General features: G+C 54.9%; 1 protein-coding gene across 1 annotated transcript in view; it reads left to right on the top strand.

The window, feature by feature from the left end:
• The window catches only part of Ighmbp2 (immunoglobulin mu DNA binding protein 2), a 22704-nt gene extending 10418 nt beyond the window's left edge, over positions 1-12286 (top strand). The window contains exons 8-15 of the mRNA XM_055614741.1: positions 1853-2027; positions 4311-4493; positions 4761-4879; positions 5610-5704; positions 6553-6676; positions 7483-8331; positions 11062-11231; positions 11571-12286. Of these exons, the coding sequence (XP_055470716.1) occupies positions 1853-2027; positions 4311-4493; positions 4761-4879; positions 5610-5704; positions 6553-6676; positions 7483-8331; positions 11062-11231; positions 11571-11774 (1919 nt within the window). The 3' untranslated portion in view covers positions 11775-12286. The remainder of the gene's footprint in view (positions 1-1852; positions 2028-4310; positions 4494-4760; positions 4880-5609; positions 5705-6552; positions 6677-7482; positions 8332-11061; positions 11232-11570) is intronic.
• Positions 12287-14639: the final 2353 nt, after the last annotated feature.

Here is a 14639-nt window from a genome sequence, read left to right as displayed (position 1 = left end):
TGTGTGTGTGTGTGTGTGTGTGTGTGTGTGTGTGTGTGTGTGTGTGCGTGGCTATGTGTGCCCATGTAGAGGCCAGAGGAAGATGTCAGGTGTCCTGCACTGTGTCTTTGAGACACTGAACCTAGACTGGTGGCCAACAAGCCCCCGCGGTGCTCCTGCCAGTACCCCTAACAGTGCTGAGTCATAGGCACTTGTAGGCCACTCCCTGCTTTTTACATGGATACTGGAGAGTTGGAACTCAGGTCTTTATACTTACACAGCAAGTGCTCTTACCCCCTGAGCCATCTTCCCCACTCCTTCCTTCGACTTATTTTGCGGAGGCAGCATTAGGGCTCACTGTGTAGCCTGGCCTAGCCTGGAACTTCCTGTGTAGCTCAGACTGACCCCAAACTCCAAGTGATGCTCCTGCCTCAGTCTCTGGGTGCTGGGATTGTAGGTATGTGGAATTACACTTTTGAGAAGAAAGGGGCGCTGGCTTTTAACTCTTTGTGGCAGCCCACAACCTCTGTGTTTCTGTTTTCATTCATTTCAAAGTGTTCACTTGCTTTTGTTGGGGAGAGAGGATGTCACGAGGCCTTAGTTTCCGTTTTGACTCAGTTGTTTAGCAGTGTTTTGTGCTCTCCAAACAATGGGGGATCCCCGCGCTTCCTTTCTGATGCTGGCTCTGCTTGGCTCCATGTGTACTGTGTGCAGGTCCACGTGACGCCTTCACTTGACCAGTCTTTTGAGACTGGCTTTCCCAGTCTTCCAGAATGTTCTGTGTAGATTCCATGGGAATGGGAGCTCTGGTATTGGAGGGGTGTTCTGAATGTCTGTCATATCAGGCTGCTGCTCACCTGGTCTGTTGCTGAGTCACTCACGGAGAGACAGTGTCATGGATGTGAAAGGGTACAGCTGTGTATTTCTCCAGGCACTCAGCACTTACTTTGAATCTCTGAAGTTAGGTTAGGTCCTGTCTCCTTGTTTAATTATGAGGTTCACCATCATGAAGTCATGAAGTAGTTTTATTTTTTTTATGATTTGTTTGTTGTTTTGTTTTGAGCCAGGATTTTACTGTGCAGCCTTCACGGTAGACCAGGCTGGCCTTGAACCCACAGAGATCTGCCTGCCTCTGCCTCCTGAGTGCTGGGATTAAAGGCGTGCGCCACCACTGCCCAGCACTTTTTTCATTTTTTAAAATATTTATTAAATATGTATGCAAATGAGTGCAGGTGCCTTTGGAGGCCAGATATATCAGATCTTCTGGAGCTTGAGTTCCAGATGGTTGTGAGCCACCTTACGGGGGTGCTAGGAACTGAACTCAAGTTTTCTGCAAGAGCAATATATGTTCTAACTGCTGAGCTATCTCTCCAGCTCCCGATTTTTTGATACTTTCTGAGACCAGGTCTCATGTGGCTTCTGGCTGCTTCAGACTTGATTTGTATCTAAAGATGACCCTCCCTGTATCCTCCTGCCTCTACCCCCCAAGTGCTGGGATGGTACACAGGTGTGTACCACCAAATACTCTCATATGGCTCTATATTTTTCCACTTTAATGTCTGCTAGTGTTTTTTTTTTTCCTTCCTTTTAAATTTTAGTTGAAATCCCAAAAAGCGTATTTTTCATTTACTTATTTTGTGTACGTGTGTGTATTTGTGTTGGTGGACATGTGTGGAGGTCAGAGGACACCGGGCAGAAGTCAGTTTTCTTCTTCCAGCATGTGGACCCTAGAGCTTGAACTAAGGTTGTCGGGCTTGGCAGCAAGCTCCTTTATCCACTGAGCCTTCCCCGTGGCCTTCCACATAGTAGTTTTAGTATAAAACTAGGTCATGAAGCAAAATGAATAGGCTGGCTTGGTCCCCGTCCCTCCCAGGTGCATCTCCCGATGGCCCGCTGGCGCTGCTGCCTGAGGGCTGCTTTGACGTGGTGGTGGTGGACGAGTGCGCCCAGGCGCTGGAAGCCAGCTGCTGGATCCCTCTGCTGAGGGCCCCAAAGTGTATCCTAGCCGGAGACCACAGACAGCTGCCACCCACCATTGTCTCTCCCAAGTAAGTAAGACACCTCCTGCCTGCTGTGCTGGCCCTTTCCCGCACTCCCTACTGTCCCTCAGGGCCAGCCTCTGTGCCAAGCTCACCGTGAGGTCTGTGTACCCCTCTGTCGCATAGCTCTCAACTGCAGCTCTTCCCTGCGCTGAACTTAGGCATCCACACAGCTGATCTGTTGGGCTGTGTATGTGTGAGAGTGGGCTTTGTGTCCCCCTCATATCTGTGGCTTCAGGTCCCAGCATGGAGCTGGCTTGTTCCCCTGCTCACTGGATGCTTGTTGCTCCAAGACCCTGGGAAGGATGGGCAGGCTTGACGGTTGAGCTAGGAGAACCTCCCTGGGCTGGCCAAGCTGGCCTGCGGTAACTAACTTCCAGCCTGCTGTGGGTTCTCCAGTGTGTGTTAGACATCTTCAACAGGGCTGGGGAAGTGGTCCAGCTCAGGCTCTCGAGGGTGGAGGAAGTGCTGTCTGCTGGCCAGCCCTTCACATCGCTCTTTCTATCCTTCTGCTCACTGCTCTAGTCATGCTGGCCTTCTTGGATCTCAATGTGGCCCTGCCTCACTGTCCCCTCTATCTGGACCACTGCTCCCCTGAGTGTTGGCTAGCCCTACCCTCCATTCAGATAGACCCTTATGTGGTTTCCTGTGCCCACTTTGCTCAGTTGGTACCGTCTGTCCCTTTTAAGGTTCATATGGTTTTCCTCAGCTTGAATCACTCCCTGACAGTGCTTATTTGTTTGTCTGCTTGTCTTCCCAACTAGAGAGCCCACAGTGGGCCTGTGTGCAAGGTCTGACACAAGTCACCAAGAACAGACAATTTTAGCAGCCAGGGCCCTCTGCCCTGCTTGTGGCCTCCCCTGCAGCCAAGGAGGCCTTGTCCCGATCCCTGATGCATTTGAAATTTTCTCTTTTCTGTATGTTCAGAGGGTCTGGTGGTAAAAGAATTGCCAGGACAGGTGTTGTGTGGGACCTCCCACAGGGAGTAGGGGGCCCTGGAGGTGGGATGCTCAGGCCAGGGTGTCTTGAGGGAAAAGGTGCTTACAGCAGTCCCTCAGAACCAGGCTTGGCAGGAGAGGGAGGGTTAGGACTGCTAGAGTGGAGGATTCTGGGGAGCATGGAAGTCCTGATGAGAAGGACAGGGCTCTGAGGAGGAGTGAGAAGGCTCATGGTGTGTGCCTGGTGGTTTCTCCAAGGGATGTTTCTCAGAGTGGGACAGCAGATGGCTCCATCCTCTAGGGAGCTGTGGGTTGGATCTGGCTGTCCTTGTGAAAAGGACCCTGTGTGTCCCTGGTAAAAGTTGGGTGATACCAATGCCTGTGCTGTGCACTTCTGGGTTTATAGGGGTGTGACAGGCATATGTTCTGCCTTTGGCCTTAGTTACTTTAATGACTGTGGTCCTTAATAATCAGTTGAATCCCAGAGCTAGAGAGATGGCTCAGCAGTTAAGAGCACTAGCTGCTCTTCTAGAGGACCCAGATTTGGTTCCCCAAATCATATTTGGCTCTGCAACTCCAGGTCCAGAGGATCCAATACCCTCTTTTGGCCTCTACAGGCACATGAGGAATACAAAGACTCATTGTCCTTTGGATAAGGTGGAAATGATTCAGCTGTAGAGAATGAATGTATCCATGCCTGGACACCATGGGCCTGGGATGTACTCAGCCAGGTTGGCTGCCTATAGTGGTGACTGCCATCTTTTGGAACACACTGAGTTTGATTTGTTTGTTTGTTTGTTTGTTTGTTTGTTTGTTTTGAGATACAGTCTCATGTAGCCAGGGCTGGCCTTGAACTCACTCTTTAGCTGAAGTTGCCCTTGAAAATATGAGCTCTCAAGTGCTGGTACAGACACACTTCCCAGTGCCCAGGAAACATTTTCGTGTCTTAGAAACAGTGCAGGTTTGTGGCTTACAGTGCCAGGACCTTGGTTCTAAACGGGTTGCCTGGTCTGAAGGCTTCAAAGTGGATCCATGTTTGCCTTACCTGCCTTTCAAAGCCACTGCAGATGGCTCACGGTTCTTCTCCCATCTTCTAAGCAGCAAAGTATCCTCAGATCTGCTTGGACCCTGTCCTACTCTTGTGTCTTTGCCACCTGCCAAGTCTCTGTTGCTCTGAAGTGGACGGGTGTGTTTCCAGGTTCTGGGGTTATGCTGAGTGCGGTGGCCCAGCCTTCCCTCCCATCATGTGGGAAGCCAGGGAAGTACAGGCTCCTGAGGTTGAGGACAGTCTCCCTGCTCTCCCACAATGTCACATCTAGACTCAGCACTCTTTTTCCCTCCTTTCTGGTCACAGGGCGGCACTGGCTGGGCTGTCCCGCAGCCTGATGGAGCGCCTGGCAGAGAAGCATGGTGCTGCTGTGGTACGGATGCTGACCGTGCAGTACCGGATGCATCAGGCCATCACGCACTGGGCCTCGGAGGCCATGTACCACGGGCAGCTTATTGCCCATTCCTCTGTGGCGGAACACCTCCTGAAGTGAGTGACCTGGCCTCTCCCTTCCCTGACCTTTCTGCCTAGCTTGGCTCCAGCCCCAATTGGCCCTCTGTGGAAGGCTGGAGGGGAATGTGTCTCCCTGAGGGCTTGGGATGGGATAGCAGAGGCTGCCGAGATTCACTTTCTAGATGGTTGCCTGGGCCTTCCTAGGAGCTGGGCTCATCGAGCAGCCCTTGTGTAGTTTTGGAGGGAAGGACCAGTGCTGTTGTGAAGGAGGTCAGTTCCACCTTGTGTCCGCTCCTATGCCAGGGACCTCCCAGGTGTGGCTGACACAGAAGAGACAAGTGTCCCCCTGCTGCTCATAGACACAGCCGGCTGTGGGCTGCTGGAGCTGGAGGAGGAGGACAGCCAGTCCAAGGGGAACCCGGGTGAGTTGCCAGCCAGGACCGCCTGGTCCTCTCAGATTGCTTTTTATAAGAAATCACTCCATCAGCTGGAAACGGCGCCTCAGCAGTTAAGAGCTTTGCTCCTCTTCCAGAGGAACCATAGTCAGTTCCCAGTGTCCTCATTGGACACAATTGCCTGTAACTGTAACTTCAATGTATCTAATGGCCTCTTCTGGCCTCCACAGGCATCCGAGCACAAATGGCTACACTTATACACACACACACACACACACACACACACACACACACACACACACACACACATCTACACGTAAGTTAAAAAAAAAACCTTTAAAAAGAAAAAAACAAGTCACTCCTGCTGTAGGGAGGCACTGGGTACAGAGATGAGGGTACATTCCTGGTGAACTGTGGGCTTGGAGCTGGATACCAAAGGCCAGGGCAGCATCCTGGGGCTCTTCCGGAGGCACAGCTGATGTGTGGGCTGCTAGGGCTGGTAGCCTCTCCCACACTCCTCTGAACGCGTGGCTGTTCATCTTGGGCTGAGAATCTCTCTAAGTCAGCAGTATCCGGGTCCTTCAGAGCCCTTCTGTCAGCCTGCTGACCTCTGGTCAGCTGGTCACCTCCCAGGATGCTCCCTGCCCTGGGCCCAGTGTAAGATCTGCTCACAACAGGCAGGAAGTGTTACCCGCAGCTCAGGAACAGAGGCTGCATGGTGCAGCCCTCACTGACCACTGTCGTCTCTCCTCCCCAGGCGAAGTTCGCCTCGTCACTTTGCACGTCCAGGCTCTGGTGGATGCGGGGGTCCAGGCAGGTGACATTGCCGTCATCGCGCCCTACAACCTTCAGGTGTGAGGAACCCCCTTTGTCTCCTTGTATCATTGGACTGAGCTAGAGGCTGGAAGGACAGGGTAGACTCTTGGCTTCTGTGACTACAAAGTCCGGGGCTAGAGTGACCTCATGGTGACCAAGTCTAGGGCCCAAAAGACACCAGCAAGAGACCATCTGTGTTTCTGTACCTCACATTGCTACCAGCCTGACCTCGGCCTGGCGCCTACTGTGTCCTTGTTTGATGCCAGCATTCCAGATGGACATAGTCCTAGAGACCATGCTGGTGGCCCAGGTTGTGTCCCTGCCCCAATCTGGTTTGGTAGGAGAAGCTTGCTGCCTGCTAGTGCAAGGTCCCCAGAAACAGTGCCAGCCCATTCTGGTCACCAGCGTCACACACGAGACTGTCAGAGGTAAGGAGATGTCATAATTCACCGAGAGTGCTACCCGCCTCTCAGCACATTGTTTGGTAGAGACCCTCTCCCTAGTGTGTGAGGCCCCCAGCTCAGTTTCCACTGCTCTGTTCACATGTCCTCCCAGGACGTCCCTTGCCTGCCCAGGCTCTGCTGACCCTCAGGGGTCAATACCATGCTTTTTGGTCCTGTGCTTTGACAAGCTCAGAGGGCAGAGGCGGAGCCCTGTGACGCTGCTGACACAGGAGAGTCCCAAACGGTCAGCACACTCACTCCCAGGCTAAGAACAGAACAGGCCTCAAGCCTCGGACGCACAGTCTCACAGCAGCTTGCTACTGTTGCGGTCACTGAAGGGTGCCCATGGTGGCCATTTCTGCAGGGCGGGGCTCCCAGGCATGATGGGTCTCGTAGTCCCCTGACATGGTGATGAGATCTCGGCCCTGCTTCCTGTTTCAGGTGGATCTGCTCAGACAGAGCCTCTCCAACAAGCACCCCGACCTGGAGATCAAGTCTGTTGATGGCTTCCAAGGCCGAGAGAAGGAGGCGGTGATCCTGACCTTTGTCAGGTCCAACAGGAAAGGTAAGTAGCACAGCCCCCGCTGGAGCCTTGGGAACAGCCTGGGAGTGAGTGTGCTGACTGTGTGGAACTCTCCTGTGTGGGCAGCACCACAGCCTTTGACCTCTGAGCTTGTGTAAAGCACAGGACCAAAGGAGCATGTCTTGATCCCTGAGGGTCAGCAGAGCCTGGGCAGGCGGGACATCCTGGGAGGACCTGTGAACAGAGCTTCCCAGCCTGGTGTTGGGGAAGGGAGTATGCTGTTCTCAGCAAAGGGAATAGACTCAGTCTGGTTGGGGAGCAGAATACTGGGGAGGCAGGCTGGGGCATGGTGGACCCCTGGTGACTTGGTCACCCTGTCTAGGAGGAGGTCCCTCATGTCCTACAGCCTATCTTCTAGCCCTGAGACATGAGTTTTGCATGGCCATGGCTTGCCATGCATCGAGAAAACTGCATCCAGGCACTAGCTGGTGAGCTTGCAGACTGTCCTTGGAGCAGGCTGGAGATGGATGAGGATGAGGCTGTGACCCAGAGCTCTGCACTGTGTCCATAGCAGCTGCTCCCAGCATTCCGGACCCAGGCGTGAGGAGGAGGCTTTCTTGCCAGGCAACACTGACCATGGAACTGCCCTTGGCAGCAGTGGGTCAAACATCAGAACAGATGCCGTGTCCACCCTGCTAGTTGCCAGTCAGGCAGTGTGTACAGGGAGCGCAAATGGGCAGCTGTGGACTGCGTAGCTTTGATGATGTGACTAGTCCTGAGTCCCTGAGCAAGCGGCCTGGTCCCTGCCTTGGATTGCTGCCTCTCTCACCTTTCTGGCCTCTCTCCAGGTGAAGTTGGTTTTCTGGCTGAGGACAGGCGGATCAATGTTGCTGTCACCCGTGCTCGGCGCCACGTGGCAATCATCTGTGATTCCCGCACTGTCAACAACCACACGTTTCTCAAGACCCTGCTGGATTATTTCACAGAGCATGGGGAGGTGCGCACAGCCTTTGAGTACCTGGATGACATCGTCCCTGAGAACTACACCCACGAGGGCTCCCAGGGCCACAGCCGGCCCCCCAAGCCCAAGGGCCCTGCCACCTTCATCAGGAAGCCTGCCAGTCAACAGGAGAGTGGCCGAGAGGCCAAAGCAGCCGCCGGACAGGGCCGAAGGAAGCCGAGTGAGAAGCTGTCAGGCTCTCAAGCCCACTCCCAGCCCAGCTCTAATGTAGGTGGCTCTGACAGAACTGGAGGCATGGACCGCACAGAGCACTTCCGGGCCATGATCAAGGAGTTTTTGGCCGGCAAGGAGGCACAGCTGGAGTTCCCCACGTCTCTGAGCTCCCACGACAGGCTTCGAGTCCACCAGTTAGCTGAGGAGTTCGGGCTGAAGCACGACAGCACTGGCGAGGGGAGGGCACGGCACATCACGGTGAGCAGGAAGAGCCCTGCAGGTTCTGGTGGTGTGGCCCCGAGGCCTCCCTCACCCCCAAGCCCCACACAGGCTGAGCCCAAGCCACAGGCAGAGCAGCCCCTAGAGCAGCCACACGGCCCCACACAGCTGGATCTGAAGGCGCTGCACCTGGAAAGGCTACAGCGACAGCAAGGCGGCCAGGCCCAGCCAGCCAAGGGCCCCCCGGCTGGGGGTTTGAGGCCACAGAAGGCTCCACAGAAGAAAAAGAAAAAAGAAACAAAAGGTAAACCATATCTCCTCTCAAGCACATGCTGCCATGTGGTTCCTGTCTCCCGCCACCTGCTGCCTCCTGCTACCCCAGGAGGCAGTTAGACTCCTTTGGCCGCATGGATCTTGCCTTTCCCATGACTCTTGTCTCTCTGGCCTGGCCTTCCTGGGGTGGTTACGGGCAGGTCACCTGCTCATCCCCAGAGCCCGCAGGAGCAGGCAAGGAGAAGTCCTGTCATGCTTAGTGCTGCTGTCCCCTTGGAGAAAGGAGGCTTGAGGATCCCATGGGGCAGGGCGTTTCCTGACTGGCAGCACAGGTGCAGGTGCTCTGAACCGCAGGCCTGCCGAGCACACCATTGTAATGCCGCATGCTGGGGCCAAGGTGGACTATGTGCTGTGTTCAGCCTGCACTGTGCCCACATCCTCTGGGTGCCCCCACCCCTGAGCTGGCACACATGCTCCGAAACAGAGAGGGCAGAGCTGCTAGGAAGTTCTGAACACTTCAGTAGGCCCCTGCCAGCAGGACTACAGGCCAGATCCCTTTGAGGCATCTCATTCCTGTGAGCCAAACCTCACGGGTGCTGTTCTCAGCTCCAGAACCAGCTGTCAAGATTGTGGCACTGACCCAGGCTGCCATGGTACTCATGGGATGGCCTCTGTAGCTAGGCTATGTGCTGGTGAGCAAGATGGCACAGTGCTGCCCTCCAGCTGAACACTGAATGGAGGAACTCTGAATGGGGGTAACCCCTGCCTCAGATGGAAAAGCACTGCATCTGTGCCTTGGCAAGCCTGGACCTAGCCATTTCTGCTTTTCCTGCCACAAGGCCTAGGTAGCCTGGGAGTCTCTCCTACTCCTCAGGCTATTATCTTTCAGAGTCCACAGGACCTCATCTGCTCTGCAGAGGTTCAGGCTCTGCTTGGCCAGTGCTCTTCAGGGCCCTGGCCATGGATTAATAGCTGGCAGACATGATCAGCTGAAGGCAGGAGGGTCGGGAAACCACCCTCACCCTCCATCAGGTCTGACTGCTCTGCCTGGTCCGTATTTCCTGACACACGCACCGGGGGTGCTGCCATATTGGGATGCACCCTCCCCAAGGCCCTCTCCGGGCCACTTGCTTCTATTTGGGATGTGGCAGGAGCCAGTGAGTGGTTGGCTTTGGTTTGCCCTTTACAGGGCTGTCAGGGGTCCGTGGGGGGACAGGCAGAGAGGGGGTGAGGTCGCAGGGACCCAGAAGCAGCTGTCGTAGGTGGACACGGGTGAGCTGGGGCTTCTGGGAGACCTCGGTTTCTGGTAGGTGCTGCAATGGCCACCTGGCCTAGTATGCATAAGAAGGTGTGTGGGCCACGGACAGACCGGGAGCCTGCCTACGTGGGCGCCTGTGTGGCTCCTTCCCGTACTCTGTTCCCTGCCTTGCACATGTGTGTGCTCTGTGGTGCTGCCCTGAGTGTTGCCGCATCTCTATACCCCTAAGCTTTCTCTGTGGCAGAAGTGTGTTTCTTAAACATTGGTGCTCACACCCTCCATCACCCAAGACTGTTAAAACACTTTTACATTTATTTATTGTGCACATGTGGGCACGTGTGCCAGAGCACACATGGAAGTCAAAGGACAACTTGTGGGAGTCAGTTTTCTGCATTCCACAAATCTAACTCAGGTCTCAGGCTTGGAGGCCAGTGCTACTAAGCAGTGAGCCAGTCCACTGACCTCACCTGGGAAATCTTTACCTGACCCTGACTATGTAGATAGAGAATATGCAAGTCATATCATGTAAGTCATAAAATTTTGTTTTAGAAGTGCTTTGGTGTGCATAAAATTTTACTCTTTATCAAAGATGAGAATACATTACATCCAGTCAGATGGACACTTGTCTAACACAGCACAATCCTAAGATGTTCCACTTGATAAGTTCTGAGGTGTGCTGGGCGGAAAGTGTCCCGCTGTGCCTGGTATCTGTAGTTAACAAGATGCCTCTGTGAGGATGGGACGCAGGAGCTGCAACACCCAGCTCTGACAGGGTGGCTGGGATCTCAGCTGAGGTTGGCGACATGAGGTGTGACGTGGTGGCGGGGGCCAGTGCTGAGCGCTGTGTTCAGACTCAAGGCTTCAGCATTGGCACCATGCAGTGCACATTTGATTTTGAATGGGTTTTTTGTTGTTTTTCAAGATAGGGTTTCTCTGTGTAGCCCTGGCTGTCCTGGAACTTACTCTGTAGACCAGGCTGGCCTCGAACTCACAGAGATCCGCCTGCCTTTCTCTCCTGAGTGAGTGCTGGGATTGAAGGTGTGTGCCGCCACCACCCTGCTGATTTTGAAGAGATTTTTGCTTGTATGTTCTGGAGCCTTTCACTGTTGCTGAGTGTTTCATGACCCCATCCCCCCATCCCAACCCCTCGTCAACCACAATTTAAGTAAGACACTTCACTGCCAAGCACTTCCTGCCCCTGGCTGAGAGCAGGAGGGACTTCTGCTGAGCCCAGAGTTGGGCAGCTTCCATCCCTGGTGGTACTGACATGTGGCCTGGGTTCCGTTTCTCCTGTAATTATCGCAGGGAGCTCCCCAAAAGGCTTTTCTGGGTGCAAGGGTGCTTTCAGAGGCGATCTGCGCCCCATTCTCCTGCCTTGGGGCTGGGCTGTGATGTGGGCAGGCTGCCGGCTGCCCCGATGGTGAAGCCCACCGAGGACTCTGGGGGTGGGCCGTCCCGCTGTCTGCAGTGTTGGATCCTGAGCACTGCCTTCTTCCTCCCCAGCTCCAGCCACGGCTCTGCCCCATGAGGAGGACTTTGACGCCCTGGTGTCAGCCGTGGTGAAGGCTGACAACACCTGTAGCTTCTCCAAGTGCTCGGCCAGCACCACCACCCTGGGCCAGTTCTGCATACACTGCAGCCGCCGCTACTGCCTCAGCCATCACCTGCCCGAGGTGAGGGCTCCTCCTGGGGATGTGGGGAGGAGGAGCCAGACCAGTCTGTGCCCTCCCTAAAGGGGTTTCTGTAAAGGGCGAAGCAGATGCTGCTCATAATCTGATGTGAACAGTAGGGGCGCAGGACGTAAAGCACGCCTTTGCAGAGGGACAGGCACAGCAGTGGGAACTCTGTTCACCCTGCAGGCCTCCCAGTGGGCAACTGTGAAGGCTAGGCCTGGGGAAGGCGGAAGGGAGGGTCCATGGTCTTGTACCAGCCTTAGGTGGTCCCTCCGACGCAGATCTGCAGGCTGTAGCCTCCCCTGCCCACAGCCCACCCCGGCCCTCATGTCCTTTCAGATCCACGGCTGTGGTGAAAAGGCTCGAGCCCACGCCCGACAGAGGATTAGCCGGGAAGGAGTGCTCTACCCAGGCAGTGGGACCAAGGACAGGACCCTGGACCCAGCCAAGAGGGCCCAGCTGCAGAGGAGGCTGGACAAGAAGCTGGGCGAGCTCAGCAGCCAGAGGACAAGCAAGAAGAAGGAGAAGGAGAGGGGGACGTGATGTCACCTCCTCATGCAGGACTGTGTGGGGCAGAGAGCCAGCAAGTGGGACATAGTCCCTCACCACCCGTTTCTCTGCCTCCGCTGGTGTGTCCCTCTACCTCCCATGGCAAGGAGACCTTCGTGGTCACCATCAGAGTAACTGTCATGACAGGCAAGGCCCTCTTAGCGCTGCTCAGATGCATGTCCTGAGACTGAGTGCCTTGCATGGCAGCTGGCCACGGCCCTTCAGCCTGTCTTCTGAAGCAACACAGTGGGCACAGATTGTGTGGTCGAGGAATGGGGGGACGGCTGCTGCAGGGTCAGAAGGCTCCCAGCTTGTGTCTGCCTGTCCTCTGCTGTTTGTTGACTGTGATGGGAGGGCGAGGGGGCCCTCGCAGGGTGCCACACTGTCCACCCTCACAGAGACTGCATCCTCGCCAGCATTCTGTGCCAGTTGCTCATGGGAACTTTGACAGATGTGTCTTAGCCTCAGGATCTTGTTCCAAAGAATATAAATTATTTGCAAATTAAGGTGCGCACATGGTGACTGTTCACTTGTGTCAGAGGTGAGTGCCCTTTACTTCTGGCTCAGATGTCACCCCACACGTGCAGGGACCGGGCAGTGGTGGCACCTCTCGGGCACCTAAGAGTGATGGTACAGGTGACTTCTGGCCTGGCAGCATGGACAGGCAAGGCCATTGCTGGGCAGATTTCACGATCTGTGGGAAGGAAAGGACTCCCACTCAGCTGACTTCCCTAGCATTGAGGATGGAGTTTTAGATTGGGGAGTTTGACACCCTGTAACTGGCCAGTCAACCCAGGCTTCAGGTAGATTCTGGGAACCCCAAGATGGATCCAGGCTCTGGGCCCCTCTTCCCACGAGGGTCTTCGTGCCCTACTCTCTGCCCGTTCTCCCTAAGAGTAATTTTTGTCCAAAGCACAGCTTCCCTAGCCTGGCACCAGAGGTCCCCCTCCGGGGAGGCTCTTCATGCTGCAGTCACACTACAGTCCTAAGTGGCTATCCACCCTGACCTCTGCCGTCACCAGGACAGGGCCAGGGCCACCTTCACCCTCTGTTGTGTGGCTGTGTCCTGGGGGTTGGACATGGCGATGGACACCTGAATCAGGACAGCTATAATGTGTCCACAAGTCCTCAGGAGACTGAGTTCCTTGACAGTCCCCTGCCTTTGGTCTTCCAAAGCCCCAACCCCCTTGAGGTTGTTCAAGAAGCAAACAGTTACCTGGTGGTAACTCTTAGGTAATGCCCCAAGGGGACTCCCAGGTGGTAGAGCTGCTGCTGAGTGAACAACGCCTGTGGTCTTCCAGGCTGTTCAGGGTCATCCGTGCTCCTGAAGCTAGCACTCACCCATTCACCCAGTTAGACTCAGACAGAACCCTTCCTTTAGTCTGTGGTGACCCCTCTACTTGGGGTGAAATGGTCCATCTCCCCAGAAAAAGTCAGGTGACATCCCCCCTCCCTATTCTGCTCCCATGGTCGCCTTCCTCGATTGCTTCCATGCATGGTGCTCAGACTGAGTTGTTGGGAAGGGGACATGGTCGTGGCTGCACTTATACCGAGCGCAACGCTCAGTGCTGGAGCTGCAAGCGGAGCTGCCGCCAGTGCACCAAAAGTAGGGTTAGCTGTGCTCTTCCCAAGATGCAGTGGGACCATGGTACCATGCGGATGTGTCTTTCCAAGGCTGCAGGGCTTATAGTGGGGGCTGCTTGGTCCCCCTGACCCATGGGCACAAGCTCTTGTGGAGTCCTGGGATCAAGCTCAGGGAAACAGTTGCGTGGATCATGTAGCACCTTTGTCCTGCCAAAATGCCAGACCCCAGCAGGGCCAACCAGTTCTCCAGTGCTGACATTGATGCCCTGGAGACCAGCGACCACTCTGCCTGCTTCCTAGAAGCCTGTCTGTAGAAGAGAAGGAAGCCACAGAGAAACAGATCCCCGCACGAGGCTGGGGTTTGCCTGCTGACAGCATTGGAGCGCCTGGATCCAGCCACACCTGACCTCTGCCCCATTCTTCCCAGCATTCTAAACTAGCAAGTCCATTAGCTATATAAAGTACACACTGGGCTCCTGTCACTTGCTGCCAAAGGCTCTTTGCCGGTCCAGCCATCCTTGCAGCTGTACATGTTTTAGGACATGTTTTTCTTGTGTGCGGGGTGGGAAGGGGGTACGTGCAGACGACAGCGCATGTGTCAGGGGGAGTCGGTTTCCTTTTTCCGAATGGTGCTCAGGAAGTGTTCACATCGTCTTGGTGGGCCGCCCCTTTCCCTACCACAGCTGGCTTTCACATGGGTTCTGGGGATCCAAACTCTCATGCTTGACCAGCAAACATTACCCACTGAGCTGTTTCCCCAGCCCAACACATCTGCATCTTACGGGCTCTGTGCCTTCTTGGCATGGAGGGTGTGCTGGACCAGTGTCCCTGTCCACTGGGGGAAGGCCAGGTCCCATATTGCCACTGGGACAGCTCCCATAAGGGGCCCTCCAGGAGGAGCTGGGCCAGCACAGGCTGGGCCTGGAGAAAATGTAAAGCCCTAGTTCGCGCGCGCGCGCGCGCGCGCGCGCGCACACACACACACACACACACACACACACACACACACGTACGCACACTCAAGGCTATCTTACCTTACCAAGCAGGGTGGAAGAAATACTATGTGTTGTAAATTAAAAAAAAAAAAAAAATGTTGGGCTATATAATGTTTATCATTAGCCCTAAGAACATTGCGGTGGGGCTATCACAAACAATAAGGCACAGACACCTATTAGATTTTATAATTGCCTTATTTACCTTGGGCCGGGCAGATATTTCACTTACGCTGGCCCACTATCCTCACCATCCATCTCCCAGCCCCCATCCAGTGCCATC

Source organism: Psammomys obesus, unplaced genomic scaffold (genome assembly GCF_907164565.1).
Source record: "Psammomys obesus unplaced genomic scaffold, mPsaObe1.curated_primary_1811, whole genome shotgun sequence".
NCBI lineage: Eukaryota > Metazoa > Chordata > Mammalia > Rodentia > Muridae > Psammomys > Psammomys obesus.
This window is presented reverse-complemented; position numbering and strand designations above follow the sequence as displayed.